General features: G+C 59.6%; 3 protein-coding genes across 3 annotated transcripts; all 3 read right to left on the bottom strand.

Annotated features, from left to right (window-relative positions):
• Positions 1-62: 62 nt before the first annotated feature.
• On the bottom strand, positions 63-3,598 carry LOC134146886 (protocadherin beta-15-like). Its single transcript, XM_062587492.1, has one exon. The coding sequence runs from the start codon at positions 3,424-3,426 to the stop codon at positions 985-987; it is 2,442 nt and encodes an 813-aa protein (XP_062443476.1). The 5' UTR covers positions 3,427-3,598; the 3' UTR covers positions 63-984.
• Positions 3,599-4,078: 480 nt separating this feature from the next.
• LOC134146992 (protocadherin gamma-A12-like) lies at positions 4,079-14,917 on the bottom strand. The gene is made up of 2 exons (XM_062587689.1): positions 12,163-14,917; positions 4,079-4,258 (listed from the first exon to the last, which is right to left on the bottom strand). Exons 1-2 carry the CDS (start codon positions 14,602-14,604, stop codon positions 4,079-4,081), a joined length of 2,622 nt encoding a protein of 873 aa, XP_062443673.1. The 5' UTR covers positions 14,605-14,917.
• A 1,033-nt stretch (positions 14,918-15,950) lies between these two features.
• Positions 15,951-19,488, bottom strand: LOC134146631 (protocadherin beta-15-like). The gene has a single exon (XM_062587019.1). The coding sequence runs from the start codon at positions 19,314-19,316 to the stop codon at positions 16,875-16,877; it is 2,442 nt and encodes an 813-aa protein (XP_062443003.1). The 5' UTR covers positions 19,317-19,488; the 3' UTR covers positions 15,951-16,874.
• Between the last annotated feature and the right edge of the window lie 373 nt (positions 19,489-19,861).

Below are 19,861 nucleotides of genomic sequence, written 5' to 3'. Positions count from 1 at the left end.
ATACGTGGCCACAGCTGCTGCCGCATACCAGTTATATTTTATTGCAGGAATGGCCCCCGAGAGATTTTTTAATTATGTTTATATTTTTATTGTTTTCTATTGCCAAAGGACGCTTACACTTTTCCACTTTGTAGCGGCAATTGCATACAACGCCAGGGTTTCAGAACACTTAGTGCTCCACAGTCATCGCTCACACAAGGCATTCATACATTGCGAGTGGCAGCCCCGATGTTCAGAGCACGGGGAAAACACCGATAACAGAGAGTTAGCATACAGAAAGGAAAATTAGGGGGCGTGTGTGTGTGTGGGGGGGGGAGATTGCAGAGCTTGCGACGACGAATACAGCATCGGCCCTTCACGTCAGTTCTAACTTCAGAGGAAAGCCCTGAAGAGACACGCGCAGTTTCTCTACAACCATCCGCTCAGATTTAAACCCTTTGCACGGTTTGGTATTGTTACAGTCTATCCCGGCATCACGAATCCTGCTATCTCTCCGAAGCGACTTCCAGGACATCGCCTCCCTCCCTCCCCGCCCACACTCACCAATTTCGGGTACGAGGGAGACCTGGCTGGGCGTTTTATTAATCTCCCCCGACAAGCTGAGTCATCTGCACCCGCACAAAACTACCTCTACCGACTGATAAGGTGGAAGAGGGCGATTCAAAAGGGATGGATGTGAGGACTTCCAAGAGTCATCAAGGGCTGAATGGGACACTCCAGAATTAATTCTGCCCCGCAAGCACTTCAGAAACGACCACAGAAGAAAGGAAAACAATTAAATAATTAGGAACAAATTGAGGAAGACAACTTTTAGTTTCTTTTTCTTTCTTTTTTCTTTCTTTCTTTCTTTCTTTCTTTCTTTTTCTTTTTTTTTTTTTTTCCTGGTGGGGCTGGTGGCGGCAGCAAATCCACGGTCAGCCAAGTGAGGGCATTGCACGCCGTTTGGGGAGGGAGGCATCAAGCCGTTGATTTGCTCCCGTGGCGCTACTCGAAGGCCAGCCTGCTGAACGGTCCCGCCGGCAGCGTCCCATGGCTCTGCGGACGCGGGTCCCCGGCGGGGGGGAAGTCCCCGGCGAGATCCTCTTCGCCGGCCGCGCCCGCGGCCGTGCCGCAGCGCTGCGGCGGCAGGCCGGCGAGGACCGGCTTCAGGAACTTGAACTCGCTGCTGCCCGAGCCCGTTGTGAGGCTGACCTCGTAGCAGTAGGCGTGCGGCAGAGTCGCCGTGCCGGCTGCGTCGGCCAGGCTGCTCTGGAAGTCGCCGGGGCCGTAAAGCACGGGGCCCTCTTTCAGCGCCTTCCTCTTGCACACCTTGCAAGCGACGAAGGCTGCGGCCGAAGCGAGGAAGAGGATCGAGACGAAGGCCAGCGAGAGGATTAAATAAAGCGTCAGGGAGCCGCCCTCGTCCTCCGCGGCCAGGCCGCTGCGCGGCATGTGCGCGTCCGAGAAGCCATCGAGCAGCAGCGCGCCCAGCGCCGCGGTGGCGGACAGCGGCGGCCGCCCGTTGTCCCGCACCAGGACGACCAGCTTCTGCTTCACGGCGTCCCTCTCCGTCAGCGGCCTCCTCAGCCGCACCTCCCCGCTTTGGGTCCCCACGGCGAAGAGCCCGGGGTCCGTTGCCTTGAGCAGGTGGTACGAAAGCCACGCGTTCTGCCCCGAGTCGGCGTCGACGGCCACCACTTTGGTGACGAGGTAGCCCGCCTCGGCCGACGTGGGCACCAGCTCGCTGGACGGCGGCGAGCTGTCCTGCGCCGGGTGCAGGACCACGGGCGCGTTGTCGTTTTCGTCCACCACCAGGACGCGGACGGTGACGTTGGCGCTGAGGGGCGGCGAGCCCGAGTCGGCGGCGCTCACCACCACCTCCAGCTGCCTCAGCTGCTCGTAGTCCAGCGGCCGCAGCACAAACACGTTCCCGTTCTCGGAGTTCACGGAGACGTAGGAGCGCGGGCCCCGCTCCGCGGGGCGGCCCGGCGCCAGCGAATAGGTCACCTTGGCGTTGGGCCCCACGTCCCGGTCCGCGGCCTGGACGGCCCCGACGAGCGCGGACGGCTCGTTGTTCTCACGCACGTACATGGTGTACGACGTCTGGTTGAAGACGGGCCCGTTGTCGTTGACGTCGGAGATGTCCACCGTGAAGGTCTGCGTGGTCGTGAGGGGCGGGGACCCCGCGTCGGCCGCCGTGACGGCGAGGACGTACTGCGCCGTCTCCTCCCGGTCCAGGGCGCTCGCTGTCACCAGCTCGTAGTAATTCTTGTAGGCGGGCCTCAGCGAGAAAGCCGGCTGCTCCTGCAGCGAACAGACGACCTTCCCGTTGTCCCCGGCGTCCCGGTCCTTAACGACAAAGAGGCCCACCACCGTCCCGGGCAAGGCGCTCTCGGCCAGGGGGCTGCTGAAGGAACTCACCACTAGCTCCGGCGCGTTGTCGTTCACATCCGCCACCTCCACCACCACCCTGCAGAGCGCGGAGAGACCCCCGCCGTCAGTGGCGCGCACGCTGAGCTCGTGTTTCTCCGCCGCTTCGAAATCCAGAGGCTGGCTGACACGAATTTCACCACTCAGCGGGTCGATCTTGAATGCCGAGGGGCTGTGCCCCACCGCTTGACTGAACGAGTATGATATCTCCCCGTTAACCCCCGCATCCGCGTCAGTTGCGACCACACGGAGAACCACCGAGTCCTCCGGGGCATTTTCCAAAATCTGTCCTCTGTACAGCTCCTGCGTGAAGACGGGAGCGTTGTCATTTGCGTCTAGGACAAGGATGCGGACCTGGGCCGTCCCGCTGCGGGGCGGAGAGCCCCCGTCCGTGGCAATCAGGCTGAAAGCAATCTCCTCTTGCTCCTCTCTGTCCAGCGCCTTTTCCAGGACTAATTCGACCGACCTGCTGCCTTCACTGAGACTGCGTAAAGAGACGCTGAAATGCTCGTTCTCGGGAGCGATGCTGTAGGCCTGCAGGCTGTTGCTGCCAACATCTAGGTCCCGAGCCCCCTCCAGCGGGAAACGGGACCCCGGATCGCTCGTTTCCGGGATCTTAAAAGTCACTTGTTCCTCCGGGAAAACTGGCGCGTGGTCATTGATATCCTCTACGGCCACTTCGATGCGAAAGAACTGCAGCGGGTTGGCCAGCAGTAACTCAAAGGGGACGGTGCACGTGACGGCCTGGCCGCAGATCTCCTCCCGATCGATCCTCTCCCTAACTGCCAGGCGGCCGGTGCGGGGGTCTAAGCGAAAATACTGCCGGCTGTCCTCCGAAACAAGGCGGGCCTCGCGAGCCCGCAGCTGCGCCACGTCCAGCCCCACGTCCTTGGCGACATGAGCCACCAGGGAGCCGCTCTCCCTCTCCTCGGCGACGGAGTAGCGAACGGGCTCGGAGCGAGCCTGCGGCACGCACAGAAAAGCACAGAGACAAAGCACTTGCCTTGCAGACGCCATGCCGGGCTCGGCGGACGCGCCGCGTCTCGCGGATCGCTGCCCGCTCCTCCGGGGCAATTCGCGCTCGGAAAGCCGGCAGCCTCGCGGGCGGGCGCCCCTGCTCGCCGAGTCCGCTCCGCGGCGCCGAGGGCGGCCGAGGTGGCCCGGCAGCGGCTCGCTCCGAGCACCGCCAGCCGCCCCGCCCGCCGCCGCCGCCGCCTCCCCGCGCCGCAGCGCCGCGGCAGCGCCGCCTTGGCCAACAGCACCACCCTGCGGCCCGCGGCGGGGACTGCTGCCGCCGGCCCGGCCGAGCGCTCGCCCGCCCCGCGCCGCCGCCCGAGCCCGGCCGAGCCGCCGCGAGCCGCGAGCCCGGGGCGCCGCTGGGCAAGCGCGGCAGAGCGGCCGCGGCGGTCAGCGGGGAAACTCGAAGGGGGCTCACAGGCTTTGCGCACTCCCTGTTCCTGCGCCTGGCGCACGGTGAGGGCTTCCTCGCACCGAAGGGTAGAGCTCCGACCGGAGAAGGAAAAAGGGCAGGGGCAGGGCAAGGGGAAAAGGGAAAGGTGAATTGGAAAGGGAACCCAAAAGGGAAAGGGAAAAATGAGAAGGAGAAAGAAGGAGAAGGAAGAGAAGGAGAAGGCTCCGTGGCAGAGCACCCGAACTCGCGGCACTGCTCCTAGTCGAAGGAGCGCTGCGTGTACAGCGCGCCGCTCCGCGCCTCCACCGACACGTAGGGCGCCGACGCCGCCGCCTCGCCCGCGCTGCCGCCCGCCAGCCAGTAGCTCACGCGCCCGTTGGCGCCCGCGTCCGCGTCCCGCGTGCGGACGCGCAGCACCGCCGCGCCCGCCGCGTTGTTCTCCGCCACGCAGGCGCGGTGGGCGGGAAGGACGCGATGTCAGTGAGGCGGTAGCTGAGCAGCCGCTCCGGCGCCGCCCGGCAGCCCGAGGAGAGCAGCCAAGCGCACAGCAGCGCTGCCCTAGCCCCGCCGAGCGCTTCTGGCTGTGCCGGGACCCCGGCGCGGGGCAGCGATCCCGGGGCCGCCCCAGCTGCTGCTGATCTCCGCCGATCGGCTGGCTGCTCTCCTTCCTCTGCGCGAAGAGTCCCTCGCCGCGCCTGGCTTAGTCCTCGCATACTGTCCTCCAGTAGGGTGAGAGTGGCGGCGGGGACGAGTGGACTGCACCGCTCGCCGCCTCTCCCGCCTGCCGCTCCGTCGTTGCCGCCCTCCCCGCGGGGCTTTGTGCCTGTGCCTGTGCCGCCCGCCCGGCGCTGCGCGAACGAGCAGCCGCCCCGCAGGAGCCTGCGGCAGCCCCGGCGCCTCGACCTATGTGCGACAGGGTGATGACTGAGCTTGCTTCTGTGCGGCATGGAACATATGCCCAGTCCGGAAAGGTGAGTGGGAAGGCGCACTTTTCTGCCTCTACTTCAGGCAAGCTGCCTGAATTCTGGAAAAGCCCGGTGCTTAGTGGCAAGGAAAGGAGAGAGGAGGTAGGAAATCTTGGAAGACCAGACTGTTGCTCTTTCTCATTTGCAGGCTCTGCTCCATGCTTTTCTGGCAGGCCTGTGAACACTTTCCACCGTGTCCGAGGTTCACCTGTTTGCTCACGTATGTGTCAGGGGGTTGTTCTGCGTTTTGTTCATCAAGACGAAAGAGCAAATCGTATTTGTTTGAGAATTATGGACCCCGAAGGCAACATGTGTGACTCCCTCCTAACCTTACTGAGCTGCTTATTAAGCTTGCTCCTTTTCTGTTCTTCCACACCTGGTTGGCAGAGAAAAGGCAAGTACAAAACAGAGCAGGATCTTTGCCCGGAGCACAGCCTGCCATTCTGTCCATAAAGCTGCTGGGGTGGTTGAACTTGGTTGAACTCTCTGCAGCTCGAGGTCTGCCATCTCAACCATCTCTCACTGTTTGGCTAGAGACTCTGTATGCTTTGGGGAGCTTCCAAGCAAAAGTCCTTCTCTCTGGCCAGCCCAGGCTGAAAGTATTCCTGCCTGCAGCTGTGGCCTTCCTTCTGCTGTTGGAGAAGGCCTGCTTCCAGCCCTGGACTGCAATGCGGGATGGCACCCTGAGAGGCAGGCTCGGGCTGTGCCTCTAAATCCTCTGAGAGGTAAGAAGAGCCCAGGAGTAGCTGGTAGTTGCCAGAAGCACTCGGCACCGCGTGGTACTGTGTTAGCACATTGCCAGATGCAATGCCTTTTCACAGTTGCTTTGCCACACCTCTGCCTTAGAAAGCACTCCCCAGGCACCTGGAAGTCAGGGAGGCCCCAAGTTGCATGCTAGACCCTGATTTCTTGCTGTGGTCTATAGGGGAGGGCGTGGGGGATGTTCCTTTTCAGAAATGTTCCTCAGCTCCCACGAGTTCTGGTGCTACGTGGCCTGCTCCTCTCCTGCGCCTGTGAGGGCATAAGTGTGAATGTCATATAGGAGGCCTCTGAATGTCAGTGTTATGAGAGATCCTGATGGAGCTTCTCTGCTCCATTTTCCTCTTCCATAAAATTCTGCCTTCAGGTCGTTGGCAGCTTGTCCAGGCAATTAAGTGTTTGCTGCAAAACAACCCTGGCAGGTCCAAGAACAAAGGCCCACTCCACAAGCATGAAGTAGGAAGACTTGGAGCAAGCAAGGCTTGAAGCTCAATCCAAAGCTCAATTCCAAAAAAGAAAAGGAAAGAGCAGGAAACATACCGACATGATGGAGCCATAGGTTATTATTTTGGACTATGTCGCTTGTAAGAGGCACAGAAGAATGGTATCGAGTAAGTCACAAACATGAAAGGAGGCTCCTCACAAACCTCACAACACAGACCAGAGCCACAGCTCCCCAGCGTAATTAAGGCAAAAACGAACAACAAACTTGCATACAATGACAACTGCGTGCCAAATATACTAAGACAATTAGAACTTTCACGTTACTGCAAACTCTTTCACCTGCCCTGTGCCTACACAAGATCAGTTCTTCTATTTGCCTAAAAATGCACCGGGCAACAAGGTAGGAAAGTGCTCAGCCATCAACATGGCCCTTTTGTAGCCCCGCCTTGTCAAAGTCAGCAGAGTTACCAGATGTACTACCCAGTTACTTCCTAAAGTAACCAAAAACCCCTAAGATGTCCATTCACCTCCACTTTTAATTAGACAGCATTCACATGCTCTCCTCCACACATCTCATGGCGTCCCCCAGTAGCTCCTCATGCACAGTCCACTCGAGTCTCATCTCTTTACAACCCTTTACAACATGTGTGGTGGTCTTTGGCCCTCATATGTTGTAAATGTATATCATTAAAGGACCAGCCGGACAAACCATTTCTTTGTGACACGCATCAGAATCACAACATCGACCTATGGGGACATTCACCTGCCCAACTTGTTCTTAGGAGGAAACCCACAGGTTTGGAAGTATGTGAACGATGGGCAGCTAGGTCACTGAAGTCTCTGCTTAAAGACAGCCTCATCCTTCTCAAGCACATCTCCTGAAGAAGGTGCAAGATGCGCCACTAACAAGATCGTATATCTCTCCCCCAAAGCTAACATTCACAGGAATACCTGAATCCTAAGCAAAAGGCAATGAAATGAGTTACGACCCAGCACATTCGTTGAATACCTGGCCCAAGCTAAAGGCAGTGCAAAAGCAAAGTACACGCACATGCCCCACGCTCCATGCCAACCCTAACACGGCCAAAATAATTCAGCAGTTAGCCGGCAGGAACAAGACCATGTGCACCCATTGTATTTGTGTGTGAGGAACCCTAATGAGCTGCTGCTTAGAGCAAAAGCGACAAGTAATGCTGACTGAGAAAGCTGGGCACCAGGGATAACACACATGATACCATACCAATATAACTGAACCGCTCCTTAAACTTGCTCCTTCCCTCTACCTCTGTACCTGGTTGGCAGAGAAAAGGCAGGTGCAAAACACAGCAGGTTCTGAGCACAGCCTGACACTGACTCTGGTTCTGTCCATAAAGCCGTTGAGGTGGGCTTGGCTGAAATCTCTGCAGCTCGAGGCCCACCATAACAACGATCTCACATTTTAACACACTGCTCGTGTGCTCAAAGTATGCCTGCCAGCAACTGTGGCCTTCCTTCTGCCGTTGGAGAAGGCCTAGTTGCAGCCCCGGGATGGAATGCAGGACGCCACACCAAGAGGAAGCCACGTGCTTCTTTGCCAGAAGCACTCTGCACCAGACCATACTGTGTTAGTGTGCGGCCAGCTGTAAAGAGGGGTATCAGAGGTGCCAGAGGGTAGGCAGTCATGCCTGTTAACCTCCCACTTACCTTTTGGAGTAAGCAATTGGTGGTGGCATATGCAAGTGTTCTCCCCAAGTTCCTCCTCACAAAGCAGCACCTCAGATTTCTCATTCCGTTTTGGTTATCAATGTACACAGCCAATGCCTGCAGGGGACCCCAGTGAGGCAAGTGCTTCACTACGGTAATTCACAGCTGTTTTCCCACAAGTCTGCCTTGAAAATTCACCCCCAGAGCCCCTGCAAGCCAGTGAGGCCTCCGGTTGCAAGCTAGGCCCCAAATGATTGCTTTGGCTTACACAGAAGGGGAGAGCCCTTTCCCTCATTTCCAGAGACTTGCATGAGCTCCCACACATTTTATGCTAGGTGGCCTGCTCCACCTCTATGCCTGTGAAGCCATAAGTGTAAATCATAGAATCCTAGAATCAGTGAGGTTGGAAGGGACCTCTGGAGATCATCTAGTCCAACCTCCCCACTCAGCAGGGTCACCCAGAGCATGGTAGACAGGGCTGCATCCAGGCGGGCCTTGAAGATCTCCAGAGAAGGAGATTCCACAACCTCTCTAGGCAACCTGGTCCAGTGCTCTGTCACTCTCACAGTGAAGAAGTTCCCCCTCATGTTCAGGCGGAACTTCCTGTGCTTCAATTTCTGCCCATTGCCTCTTGTCCTGTCACAGGATTTTGTCCCCATCCCCTTGACACCCTCCCTTCAGGAACTTGTACACATTGATAAGATCCCCCCCTCAGTCTTCTCTTCCCCAGGCTGAGGAGGCCCAGCTTGCGCAGCCTTTCCTCGTAGGGCAGATGCTCCAGCCCTCTGATCATCTTTGTAGCCCTACGCTGGACTCTCTCCAGCAGCTCCATGTCTCCCTTGTCCTGGGGAGCCCACAACTGGACACAGTACTTGAGATGAGGCCTCCCCAGGGCTGAGTAGAGGGGCAGGATCATCTCCCTCGACCTGCTGGCAGCACTCTTCCTAATGCAGCCCAGGATACCATTGGCCTTCTTGGCCACAAGGGCACATTGCTGGCTCATGGTCAATCTGTCGTCCACCAGCACTCCCAGGTCTTTCTCTGCAGAGCTGCTCTCCAGAAGGTGAGCCCCCAGCTTGTACTGGTGCCTAGGGTTATTTCTCCCTAGGTGCAGGACTCTGCACTTGCCCTTGTTGAACCTCAGGAGGTTCCCCTCTGCCCAACTCTCCAGCCTGTCCAGGTCTCTCTGAATGGCAGCACAGCCCTCAGGTGTGTCGGCCACTCCTCCCAGCTTGGTATCATCCACAAACTTGCTGAGGAGGCACTCTGTCCCCTCATCCAGATCATTGATGAAAAAGTTGAACAGGATGGGACACAGAACTGAGCCCTGGGGGACGCCACTAGCCACAGGCCTCCAACTAGACTCCACACCACTGATGACAACCCTCTGAGCTCTGCCTTTCAGCCAGTTCTTAATCCACCTCACTGTCCACTCGTCTAACCCACACTTCCTGAGCTTTTCTAGGAGGACAGTATGGGAGACAGCGTCGAAAGCCTTGCTGAAGTCAAGGTACACAATGTGCACTGCTCTCCCCTCATCTAACCAGCCAGTCATTCCATCATAGAAGGTTATCAGATTGGTTAAGCAGGATTTCCCCTTGGTGAATCCATGCTGACTACTCCCGATCACCTTCTTTTCCTCTGTATGTCTGCAGATGACATCTAGAATGAGCTGTTCCATCACCTTTCCAGGGATGGAGGTGAGGCTGACTGGCCTATAGTTGTCTGGGTCCTCCTCCTTGCCCTTCTTGAAGACTAGAGTGACATTGGCTGTCTTCCAGTCCTCAGGAACCTCTCCAGTTCTCCAGGACCTTTCAAAGATGATGGAGAGCGGCTTGGCAACAACATCCGCCAGCTCCCTCAGTACCCATGCGTGCATCCCACGCACCTGTGGGCCAATGGATCTCTGGATATCTAGCCTGCCCAGAAGGTCTCTAATCCTATCCTCCTCAACCAAAGGAAAGTCTTCCCTTCTCCAGACTTTCTCCCTCATGTCCAGGCTGCAGGAATCAGGAGGGCTGTCTTTAGCAGTGAAGACTGAAGCAAAGAAGGCATTCAGTAACTCTGCCTTCTCCCTATTCCTTTTCAACAGGGCCCCTGCCCCATTCAGTAGCGGGCCCACATTTTCCCTAGTCCTCCTCTTGCTGCTGCTGTATTTGAAGAAGCCCTTCCTATTGTCCTTGACATCCCTTTCAAGACTCAACTCCAACTGGGCCTTAGCCTTCCTCACTACATCTCTACATACTCTGACTGCAGTCCTATAATTCTCCCAAGGAGCCTGTCCGCTCTTCCACAGTCTGTGTGTTTTCTTCTTCTGTCTGAATTTGGCCAAGAGCTCCTTGCTCACCCATGCAGGTCTCCTGCCCCTTTGGCTGCACTTCTTACTCATAGGGATGCACCGCTCTTGAGCTTGGAAGAAGTGATGCTTGAATACTTGCCAGCTCTCCTGGAGCCCCCTTCCTTCTAGGGCCTTAACTCACGAGACTCCACCAATTATGTCTCTGAAAAGCCCAAAGTCCACTCTCCTGAAGTCCAGGGTTCCAATCCTGCTTGTTGCCTTAGTTCTTTCCTGCTGCATTCTGAACTCCACCATCTCACGGTCACTGCAGCCAAGGCTGCCCCCAACCTTCACACCTCTGACTAGTCCCTCTCTGTTGGTAAGGACAAGGTCCAGCAGGACACCCTTCCTCGTACGCTCCTCCACCATTTGTGACGAGAGGTGATCATCAATGCTCTGCAGGAGCCTCCTGGACTGTTTGTGCCTTGCTGTGTAGTCCTTCCAGCAGATGTCAGGGTGGTTGAAGTCCCCCACAAGAACCAGGGCCTGTGATTGTGAGACTGCCTCCAGCTGTCTACAGAAGGCCTCATCAACTTTCTCTGCCTGGTCAGGTGGCCTGCAGTAGACTCCCACAACAGTGTCCCCCATGCTAGCCTGCCCTTTGATCTTCACCCATAAGCCCTCAAATGCCTCCTCCTCCTCCCCGCCTAGGCAGAGCTCGATGCATTTGAGTTGCTCTCTCACATAAAGAGCAACTCCACCACCTTGCCTTCCTGGCCTGTCTCTCCTGAAAAGCACATACCCATCCATGGCAACATTCCAGTCATGTGAGCTATCCCACCACGTCTCCATGACTGCAATGAGATCACGGCCCTGAGATTGCACACAGATCTCCAGCTCCCCCTGTTTGTTCCCCATGCTGCATGCATTAAGATTTCCCACACACATTGTTAGGCATTCTAGCATGCAGCCCTTCCATAAACACGGAGTTATTGCCTGAAGACACACTCCTCAGAGGACTTTTGCCACCTTTAAGGGTAGCAATAACAGGGTCTGAGCACAACTGTCACAGGCCTTGGTGCAAAATGTTCAATCCAAGCATTCCCAGCCAACTGCACTGCTCACCCACCTACCTTCCTCTTCCTAATCCAGCCTGCCCCTCTCCTTGCACTGCCTGCACATACTTTCCGTGATGCATAGGTGTCTGGCTTTTGGCCCTACCTATGCCACAAGCAAGAGTGTTTAACGCTGAGACACGTTAAGCCAACATGCTTTCCGTGGCTTTCAGCTTTTACAGTAGATATGCAAACTGCTCCTCCTGTCATGCAGTTCCAGCCCATTATCAGGTACACTGAGGCTTAGCTTCAGGTCATGGTAACCAACACGGCTGTCATTTGAAACCTCCAGAAATGAGGGAATCACGGCATAATAATTTAGATTAAAACACTCACAGCCCGTACAAATAAAGGTACAGATAAAGGTATCTAGTAGATAAGAGGGAGACAGGAGGCCTTCCCAGGCAGAAGGGGAATGAAGCCAACCACTAACCCTTCAGCAGTCCCTCAGCAGAGCTCCCCCACCACTCCCCTCAACACTTTTATAACTTGTAAGATTGTCTTTGAACCTCATAATGTTCAAATTCTCACCATCCAAACTGCAGCTGCTCGCACCATTTCTCCACACGATGCACCAGCGTGCACACACTCACACAAAAGGGAGGTACAGCTGCAGGCTCACCACACTGTTATGATGGAACACACAGATGCCAAAGCCTGTAAACTGTGCCAGGCTGAAGTAAAAGATGCGCAGTCCTACAGCAAAGACTGGGTCGCCGGACAATCTATCTGCTTAAAGACACGGTTTAAGGTCCTGCTTTTAGAAAGGACACGTGCTCTTTCCAAGAGAGGCACCTCTTCTCCTAACACAGCGTTGACGGCTACTCCCCAGGCAAAAACAGTATCGAACACAAAAGCGCACTCACATCTCCTGCACTTCACACAAAGTGTAACGCCGCAGCAAAACGAACGAGCAAACGAACGAGCAGCCTCTGTTGCAGCTGAGCAAGAGATGTTGGCAAACAACGTATCGGTGCCCGCGGGCTCCCAGCACAAAGAAAGCCCCGCACAGAGAGGGAAGCGGGGGTCTGGAGAAGTCTAGAGCAGCACCACAGCGTAGCATAAAAGCCGCGTAACAGTCTCGCTCGAGGGACTCACCAGCAGGGCGTCTCCGCTGTGGTCGGCGGCGCTCGAGGGCTCCTGGGGCAGCAGCGCAGCGCACTGGTCGGGCGGCGGCGCGGGCGTGAGCGTGTTGGAGCAGCTGGCGCCCGGGGAGCGGAGCTGGCTCTTGCGCGAGCCGGCCGTGAGCGAGACCTCGTGCGAGTAGGAGTGCAGGAAGGCGCGGACGCCGTCGATGCCCACGAAGGGCGAGGCCGGGACGGCGCGCAAGGCGCCGCCGCCCACCGCCAGCAGCCGTGAGCGGCGCCAGCGCCGCAGGTGCAGCGCCAGCAGCGCCAGCAGGAAGGCGAGGAAGAGGCAGCACACGGCCGCCACGGCCACCACCAGCCAGCGCGTCAGGCTGCCGGGGGGCTCGCCCGGCGCCGCCGCGCCGCCCAGCTCCGAGAGCAGCTCGGCCACGCTCTCGGCCAGCACCACCGTCAGCGTGGCCGTGGCCGACAGCGCCGGCTGCCCGTGGTCCTTCACCACCACCACCAGGCTCTGCCGCAGCGCGTCGCGCGCCAGCGGGGACCGCGCCGTGCGCACCTCGCCGCTGTGCAGCCCCACGCGGAAGAGCCCCGGCTCCGTGGCCTTGGCCAGCTCGTAGGAGAGCCACGCGTTCTGCCCCGAGTCCGCGTCCACCGCCACCACCTTGGCCACCAGCGCCCCGGGCTCCGCCGAGCGCGGCGCCAGCTCCACGCCCGTCCAGCCCAAGCCCGGACCCGCTGCTGCTGCTGCCGCCGGTGGCGGGTACAGCACCTGCGGCGCGTTGTCGTTCTCGTCCACGATGAAGAGCCGCACCGACACGTTGCTGCTCAGCGCCGGCGCGCCCCCGTCCTCCGCCTGCACCCACAGCCCCACCTCGCGCACCTCCTCGTAGTCGAAGGAGCGCAGCGCGTACAGCGCGCCCGTCTCCGCGTGCACCGACACGTACGACGAGAGCGGCGCGCCCCGCACCTGCCCCTCCCACAGCCGGTACCGCACACGCGCGTTCTGCCCCCAGTCCGCGTCCGCCGCCCGCACCCGCAGCACCAGCGCGCCCTTGGCGTTGTTCTCGCGCAGCCGGGCGCTGTAGCGCGCCTCCGCGAACACCGGCGCGTTGTCGTTCACGTCCAGCACCCGCAGCGGCAGCACCGCGCTGCTCCACAGCGCCGGCGACCCGCTGTCCGTCGCTCGCACCGTCACGTTGTACTCCGACACCTCCTCGCGGTCCAGCTCCCTCGCCGTCACCACGCTGTAGTAGCTGCCCAGCGAGCTCCGCAGGCGGAACGGCAGCCCCGCGCCCAGCGAGCACCTCACCTCCCCGTTCGCCCCCGAGTCCCGGTCCTGCACGTGCAGCAGGGCCACCACCGTCCCGGCCGGAGAGTCCTCGGACACCGCGCTCACCAGCGACCGCACGGAGATCTCGGGCGCGTTGTCGTTCACGTCAGTCACCGCGATCACGACTTTGGCTGTGTCGAAAAGGCCCCCACCGTCCTTTGCCTCCACTTCCAGTTCGTAGGAATCGCCTTCTTCGAAGTCCAGGCTCCTAACAAGGGTGATCGCTCCCGTTTCGGCGTCCAGTTGGAATATTTCCGATGCTTTCACTGAAATCTTTTGAAATGAGTATTTCACCTCTCCGTTCAGCCCGTCGTCGGCATCGGTGGCCCTCACGGTGAGCAGCGTGGAGCCCACGGGCACGTCCTCCCGCACGCGCACCGTGTACACCGCCTGGCTGAACACCGGCGCGTTGTCGTTCGCGTCCAGCACGACCACGCGGATCCGCGCCGTGCCCGTGCGCGCCGGCTCCCCGCCGTCCACCGCCCTGAGCACCAGGTCGTGAAAGGCGCTTTCCTCCCGGTCCAGCGCCTTCGCCAGCACCAGCTCGGGACGCTCCTCCCCATCGGGTGCCGTCTGCACGGCCAGGGAGAAGTGCTCGTCGCCGCTCAGCTCGTAGCGCTGCACGGAATTGCTCCGGCTGTCCGGGTCGTGAGCCTCAGCCAGAGGAAAACGTGATCCCGGAGCTGTTATTTCGCTCACTTTCACTTGCGGTTCTGCCTCTCGGAAGCTGGGCGCGTTGTCATTAATGTCCCTGATTTCCACTTCGATGGCATAAACCTTCATTTCGCCCTCCACTATCACCTCACAGCGCAGCACACACCCATCCGCGGCTTCGCAGACCTGCTCTCTGTCTATCCGTGCCGCCGTCACTAAATGGCCGGTCTTCTCATGCAGAGCAAAATACTGACTCCTACCTTCGGACACTACACGGGCGCCGCGGTCGCGGAGCGCCGCCAGCTCCAGCGCCAGGTCCTTGGCCACGTCGCCCACGAAAGAGCCCTTCTGCATCTCCTCGGGCACCGAGTAGCGCAGCTGCCCCCGCGCCAGCTCCCACGCCGCCACCCAGGCGCACCACAGCAGCGCTCGCCCTCGGCGGTCCCGGCGCCTCTCTCGCGGCCACATTTCAAAGCTCGGGCCACCGCTTCCGCCGCTCTCCTCCCGGCTGAATCTCCACTGCCAACAGCACAAGCCGGCTCCGACCGCACCCTGCTCTTTCCTGCGCTGTCCTTGCACTCCGGCGGCTCCTCTCTCTCGGGCTCGCTTCTCTTCTCGCGCTCTCGGGCTGCCGAGCGGCCCATCGTGAGCAGACAGCGACACTTGCAGCCTCCAGGAATCACTGCAGCGCTCTAGCGCCGGCAAAGCTAATCGCTGCTCCGCTCCTCTCCGCTCGTTCTTATGCGCATATGCGAATCTCGGCTTACAACACGCTTCACGATACTGCACCGAGACGCGAGAGCACACCTTCACGATTCAGCCGCGTCTTCACCCCACCATGCTCCGCAGATCTACACGTCAGATTCCAAACAACTTCCAGCAGCATTCAAAGACTTGAGCAACGGTGCAGAAAGGGCATGGTCGGATGTGAGGGGAAGGAGTTTCAGGCGCAACAGGAACCTGGGCAAGACAGGCTGCAGCAGCAGCGTGGCCGTCTCGTGGGGGAGAAAATACAGGCTTTTGCTTTCTGCAGGCACTCTCTGTATTATAACACACGACCATTAAAAGGAAAAGGAACCCGTGTGTCTCTGAGATGCCCCCTCCTATGAACCCGCCGACACCTCTAAATCCAGACACGTTTCTAAATAACGCATTTGTGTGTACCTCTGTAGGTAAGGTCCTACAGCTGCCATTCTAGGTACAGCTGTCTGTGGAGCCCACGTGCTCACACGGCGCCTTCGCTCCAGCACGTCGCTAAGGACAAGCGGGGCTCTGGAGCAGCACCTCTCTGACTTCCAGGCGCCTTTGCATGCGCAGGGCCACGGCAGGTGTAGGGCCGATAGCCCGTGGTGCTCACAGAATCACGGAATCGCTAAGGTTGGAAGGGACCTCTGGGGATCATCGAGTGCAACCCCCCTTCTCAAGCAGGCGACCTGCTCCAGTGCTCTGTCACTCTCACAGTGAAGAAATTCCTCCTCACGTTCAGGCGAACTTCCTGCTGTTCAGTTTTTGCCTGTTGCCTCTTGTCTTTTTGCATGGGACAGCTGGAAAGAGTTCGGCACCTTCCCCTTGACACCCTCCCTTCAGATACTTATAGACATTAATAAGATCTTCCCTCCAACACACACACACAGTCTTCTCTTCTCCAGGCTAAACAGGCCCATTGAACTCAGATCTTTCGCAGCCCCTTCCCCGCACCACAAACAAACCCTCACACTCTGGGTCTTTTATGGAGGGTCGAATGATGGAAATATGTGGCCACAGCTGCTGCCGCATACCAGTTATATTTTATTGCAGGAATGGCCCCCGAGAGATTTTTTAATTATGTTTATATTTTTATTGTTTTCTATTACCAAAGGACGCTTACACTTTTCCACTTTGTAACGCCAATTGCATGCAACGCCAGGGTTTCAGAACACTTAGTGCTCCACAGTCATCGCTCACACAAGGCATTCATACATTGCGAGTGGCAGCCCCAGTGTTCAGAGCATGCGGAAAACACCGATAACAGAGAGTTAGCATACAGAAAGGAAAATTAGGGGGCGTGTGTGTGTGTGGGGTTGGGGGGGAGATTGCAGAGCTTGCGACGATGAATACAGCATCGGCCCTTCACGTCAGTTCTAACTTCAGAGGAAAGCCCTGAAGAGACACGCGCAGTTTCTCTACAACCATCCGCTCAGATTTAAACCCTTTGCACGGTTTGGTATTGTTACAGTCTATCCCGGCATCACGAATCCTGCTATCTCTCCGAAGCGACTTCCAGGACATCGCCTCCCTCCCTCCCCGCCCACACTCACCAATTTCGGGTACGAGGGAGACCTGGCTGGGCGTTTTATTAATCTCCCCCGACAAGCTGAGTCATCTGCACCCGCACAAAACTACCTCTACCGACTGATAAGGTGGAAGAGGGCGATTCAAAAGGGATGGATGTGAGGACTTCCAAGAGTCATCAAGGGCTGAATGGGACACTCCAGAATTAATTCTGCCCCGCAAGCACTTCAGAAACGACCACAGAAGAAAGGAAAACAATTAAATAATTAGGAACAAATTGAGGAAGACAACTTTTAGTTTCTTTTTCTTTCTTTTTTCTTTCTTTCTTTCTTTCTTTCTTTTCTTTTTTTTTTTTTTTTTTTTCCTGGTGGGGCTGGTGGCGGCAGCAAATCCACGGTCAGCCAAGTGAGGGCATTGCACGCCGTTTGGGGAGGGAGGCATCAAGCCGTTGATTTGCTCCCGTGGCGCTACTCGAAGGCCAGCCTGCTGAACGGTCCCGCCGGCAGCGTCCCATGGCTCTGCGGACGCGGGTCCCCGGCGGGGGGGAAGTCCCCGGCGAGATCCTCTTCGCCGGCCGCGCCCGCGGCCGTGCCGCAGCGCTGCGGCGGCAGGCCGGCGAGGACCGGCTTCAGGAACTTGAACTCGCTGCTGCCCGAGCCCGTTGTGAGGCTGACCTCGTAGCAGTAGGCGTGCGGCAGAGTCGCCGTGCCGGCTGCGTCGGCCAGGCTGCTCTGGAAGTCGCCGGGGCCGTAAAGCACGGGGCCCTCTTTCAGCGCCTTCCTCTTGCACACCTTGCAAGCGACGAAGGCTGCGGCCGAAGCGAGGAAGAGGATCGAGACGAAGGCCAGCGAGAGGATTAAATAAAGCGTCAGGGAGCCGCCCTCGTCCTCCGCGGCCAGGCCGCTGCGCGGCATGTGCGCGTCCGAGAAGCCATCGAGCAGCAGCGCGCCCAGCGCCGCGGTGGCGGACAGCGGCGGCCGCCCGTTGTCCCGCACCAGGACGACCAGCTTCTGCTTCACGGCGTCCCTCTCCGTCAGCGGCCTCCTCAGCCGCACCTCCCCGCTTTGGGTCCCCACGGCGAAGAGCCCGGGGTCCGTTGCCTTGAGCAGGTGGTACGAAAGCCACGCGTTCTGCCCCGAGTCGGCGTCGACGGCCACCACTTTGGTGACGAGGTAGCCCGCCTCGGCCGACGTGGGCACCAGCTCGCTGGACGGCGGCGAGCTGTCCTGCGCCGGGTGCAGGACCACGGGCGCGTTGTCGTTTTCGTCCACCACCAGGACGCGGACGGTGACGTTGGCGCTGAGGGGCGGCGAGCCCGAGTCGGCGGCGCTCACCACCACCTCCAGCTGCCTCAGCTGCTCGTAGTCCAGCGGCCGCAGCACAAACACGTTCCCGTTCTCGGAGTTCACGGAGACGTAGGAGCGCGGGCCCCGCTCCGCGGGGCGGCCCGGCGCCAGCGAATAGGTCACCTTGGCGTTGGGCCCCACGTCCCGGTCCGCGGCCTGGACGGCCCCGACGAGCGCGGACGGCTCGTTGTTCTCACGCACGTACATGGTGTACGACGTCTGGTTGAAGACGGGCCCGTTGTCGTTGACGTCGGAGATGTCCACCGTGAAGGTCTGCGTGGTCGTGAGGGGCGGGGACCCCGCGTCGGCCGCCGTGACGGCGAGGACGTACTGCGCCGTCTCCTCCCGGTCCAGGGCGCTCGCTGTCACCAGCTCGTAGTAATTCTTGTAGGCGGGCCTCAGCGAGAAAGCCGGCTGCTCCTGCAGCGAACAGACGACCTTCCCGTTGTCCCCGGCGTCCCGGTCCTTAACGACAAAGAGGCCCACCACCGTCCCGGGCAAGGCGCTCTCGGCCAGGGGGCTGCTGAAGGAACTCACCACTAGCTCCGGCGCGTTGTCGTTCACATCCGCCACCTCCACCACCACCCTGCAGAGCGCGGAGAGACCCCCGCCGTCAGTGGCGCGCACGCTGAGCTCGTGTTTCTCCGCCGCTTCGAAATCCAGAGGCTGGCTGACACGAATTTCACCACTCAGCGGGTCGATCTTGAATGCCGAGGGGCTGTGCCCCACCGCTTGACTGAACGAGTATGATATCTCCCCGTTAACCCCCGCATCCGCGTCAGTTGCGACCACACGGAGAACCACCGAGTCCTCCGGGGCATTTTCCAAAATCTGTCCTCTGTACAGCTCCTGCGTGAAGACGGGAGCGTTGTCATTTGCGTCTAGGACAAGGATGCGGACCTGGGCCGTCCCGCTGCGGGGCGGAGAGCCCCCGTCCGTGGCAATCAGGCTGAAAGCAATCTCCTCTTGCTCCTCTCTGTCCAGCGCCTTTTCCAGGACTAATTCGACCGACCTGCTGCCTTCACTGAGACTGCGTAAAGAGACGCTGAAATGCTCGTTCTCGGGAGCGATGCTGTAGGCCTGCAGGCTGTTGCTGCCAACATCTAGGTCCCGAGCCCCCTCCAGCGGGAAACGGGACCCCGGATCGCTCGTTTCCGGGATCTTAAAAGTCACTTGTTCCTCCGGGAAAACTGGCGCGTGGTCATTGATATCCTCTACGGCCACTTCGATGCGAAAGAACTGCAGCGGGTTGGCCAGCAGTAACTCAAAGGGGACGGTGCACGTGACGGCCTGGCCGCAGATCTCCTCCCGATCGATCCTCTCCCTAACTGCCAGGCGGCCGGTGCGGGGGTCTAAGCGAAAATACTGCCGGCTGTCCTCCGAAACAAGGCGGGCCTCGCGAGCCCGCAGCTGCGCCACGTCCAGCCCCACGTCCTTGGCGACATGAGCCACCAGGGAGCCGCTCTCCCTCTCCTCGGCGACGGAGTAGCGAACGGGCTCGGAGCGAGCCTGCGGCACGCACAGAAAAGCACAGAGACAAAGCACTTGCCTTGCAGACGCCATGCCGGGCTCGGCGGACGCGCCGCGTCTCGCGGATCGCTGCCCGCTCCTCCGGGGCAATTCGCGCTCGGAAAGCCGGCAGCCTCGCGGGCGGGCGCCCCTGCTCGCCGAGTCCGCTCCGCGGCGCCGAGGGCGGCCGAGGTGGCCCGGCAGCGGCTCGCTCCGAGCACCGCCAGCCGCCCCGCCCGCCGCCGCCGCCGCCTCCCCGCGCCGCAGCGCCGCGGCAGCGCCGCCTTGGCCAACAGCACCACCCTGCGGCCCGCGGCGGGGACTGCTGCCGCCGGCCCGGCCGAGCGCTCGCCCGCCCCGCGCCGCCGCCCGAGCCCGGCCGAGCCGCCGCGAGCCGCGAGCCCGGGGCGCCGCTGGGCAAGCGCGGCAGAGCGGCCGCGGCGGTCAGCGGGGAAACTCGAAGGGGGCTCACAGGCTTTGCGCACTCCCTGTTCCTGCGCCTGGCGCACGGTGAGGGCTTCCTCGCACCGAAGGGTAGAGCTCCGACCGGAGAAGGAAAAAGGGCAGGGGCAGGGCAAGGGGAAAAGGGAAAGGTGAAT

Source organism: Rhea pennata, chromosome 14 (assembly GCF_028389875.1).
Source record: "Rhea pennata isolate bPtePen1 chromosome 14, bPtePen1.pri, whole genome shotgun sequence".
Lineage (NCBI taxonomy): Eukaryota > Metazoa > Chordata > Aves > Rheiformes > Rheidae > Rhea > Rhea pennata.
This window is presented reverse-complemented; position numbering and strand designations above follow the sequence as displayed.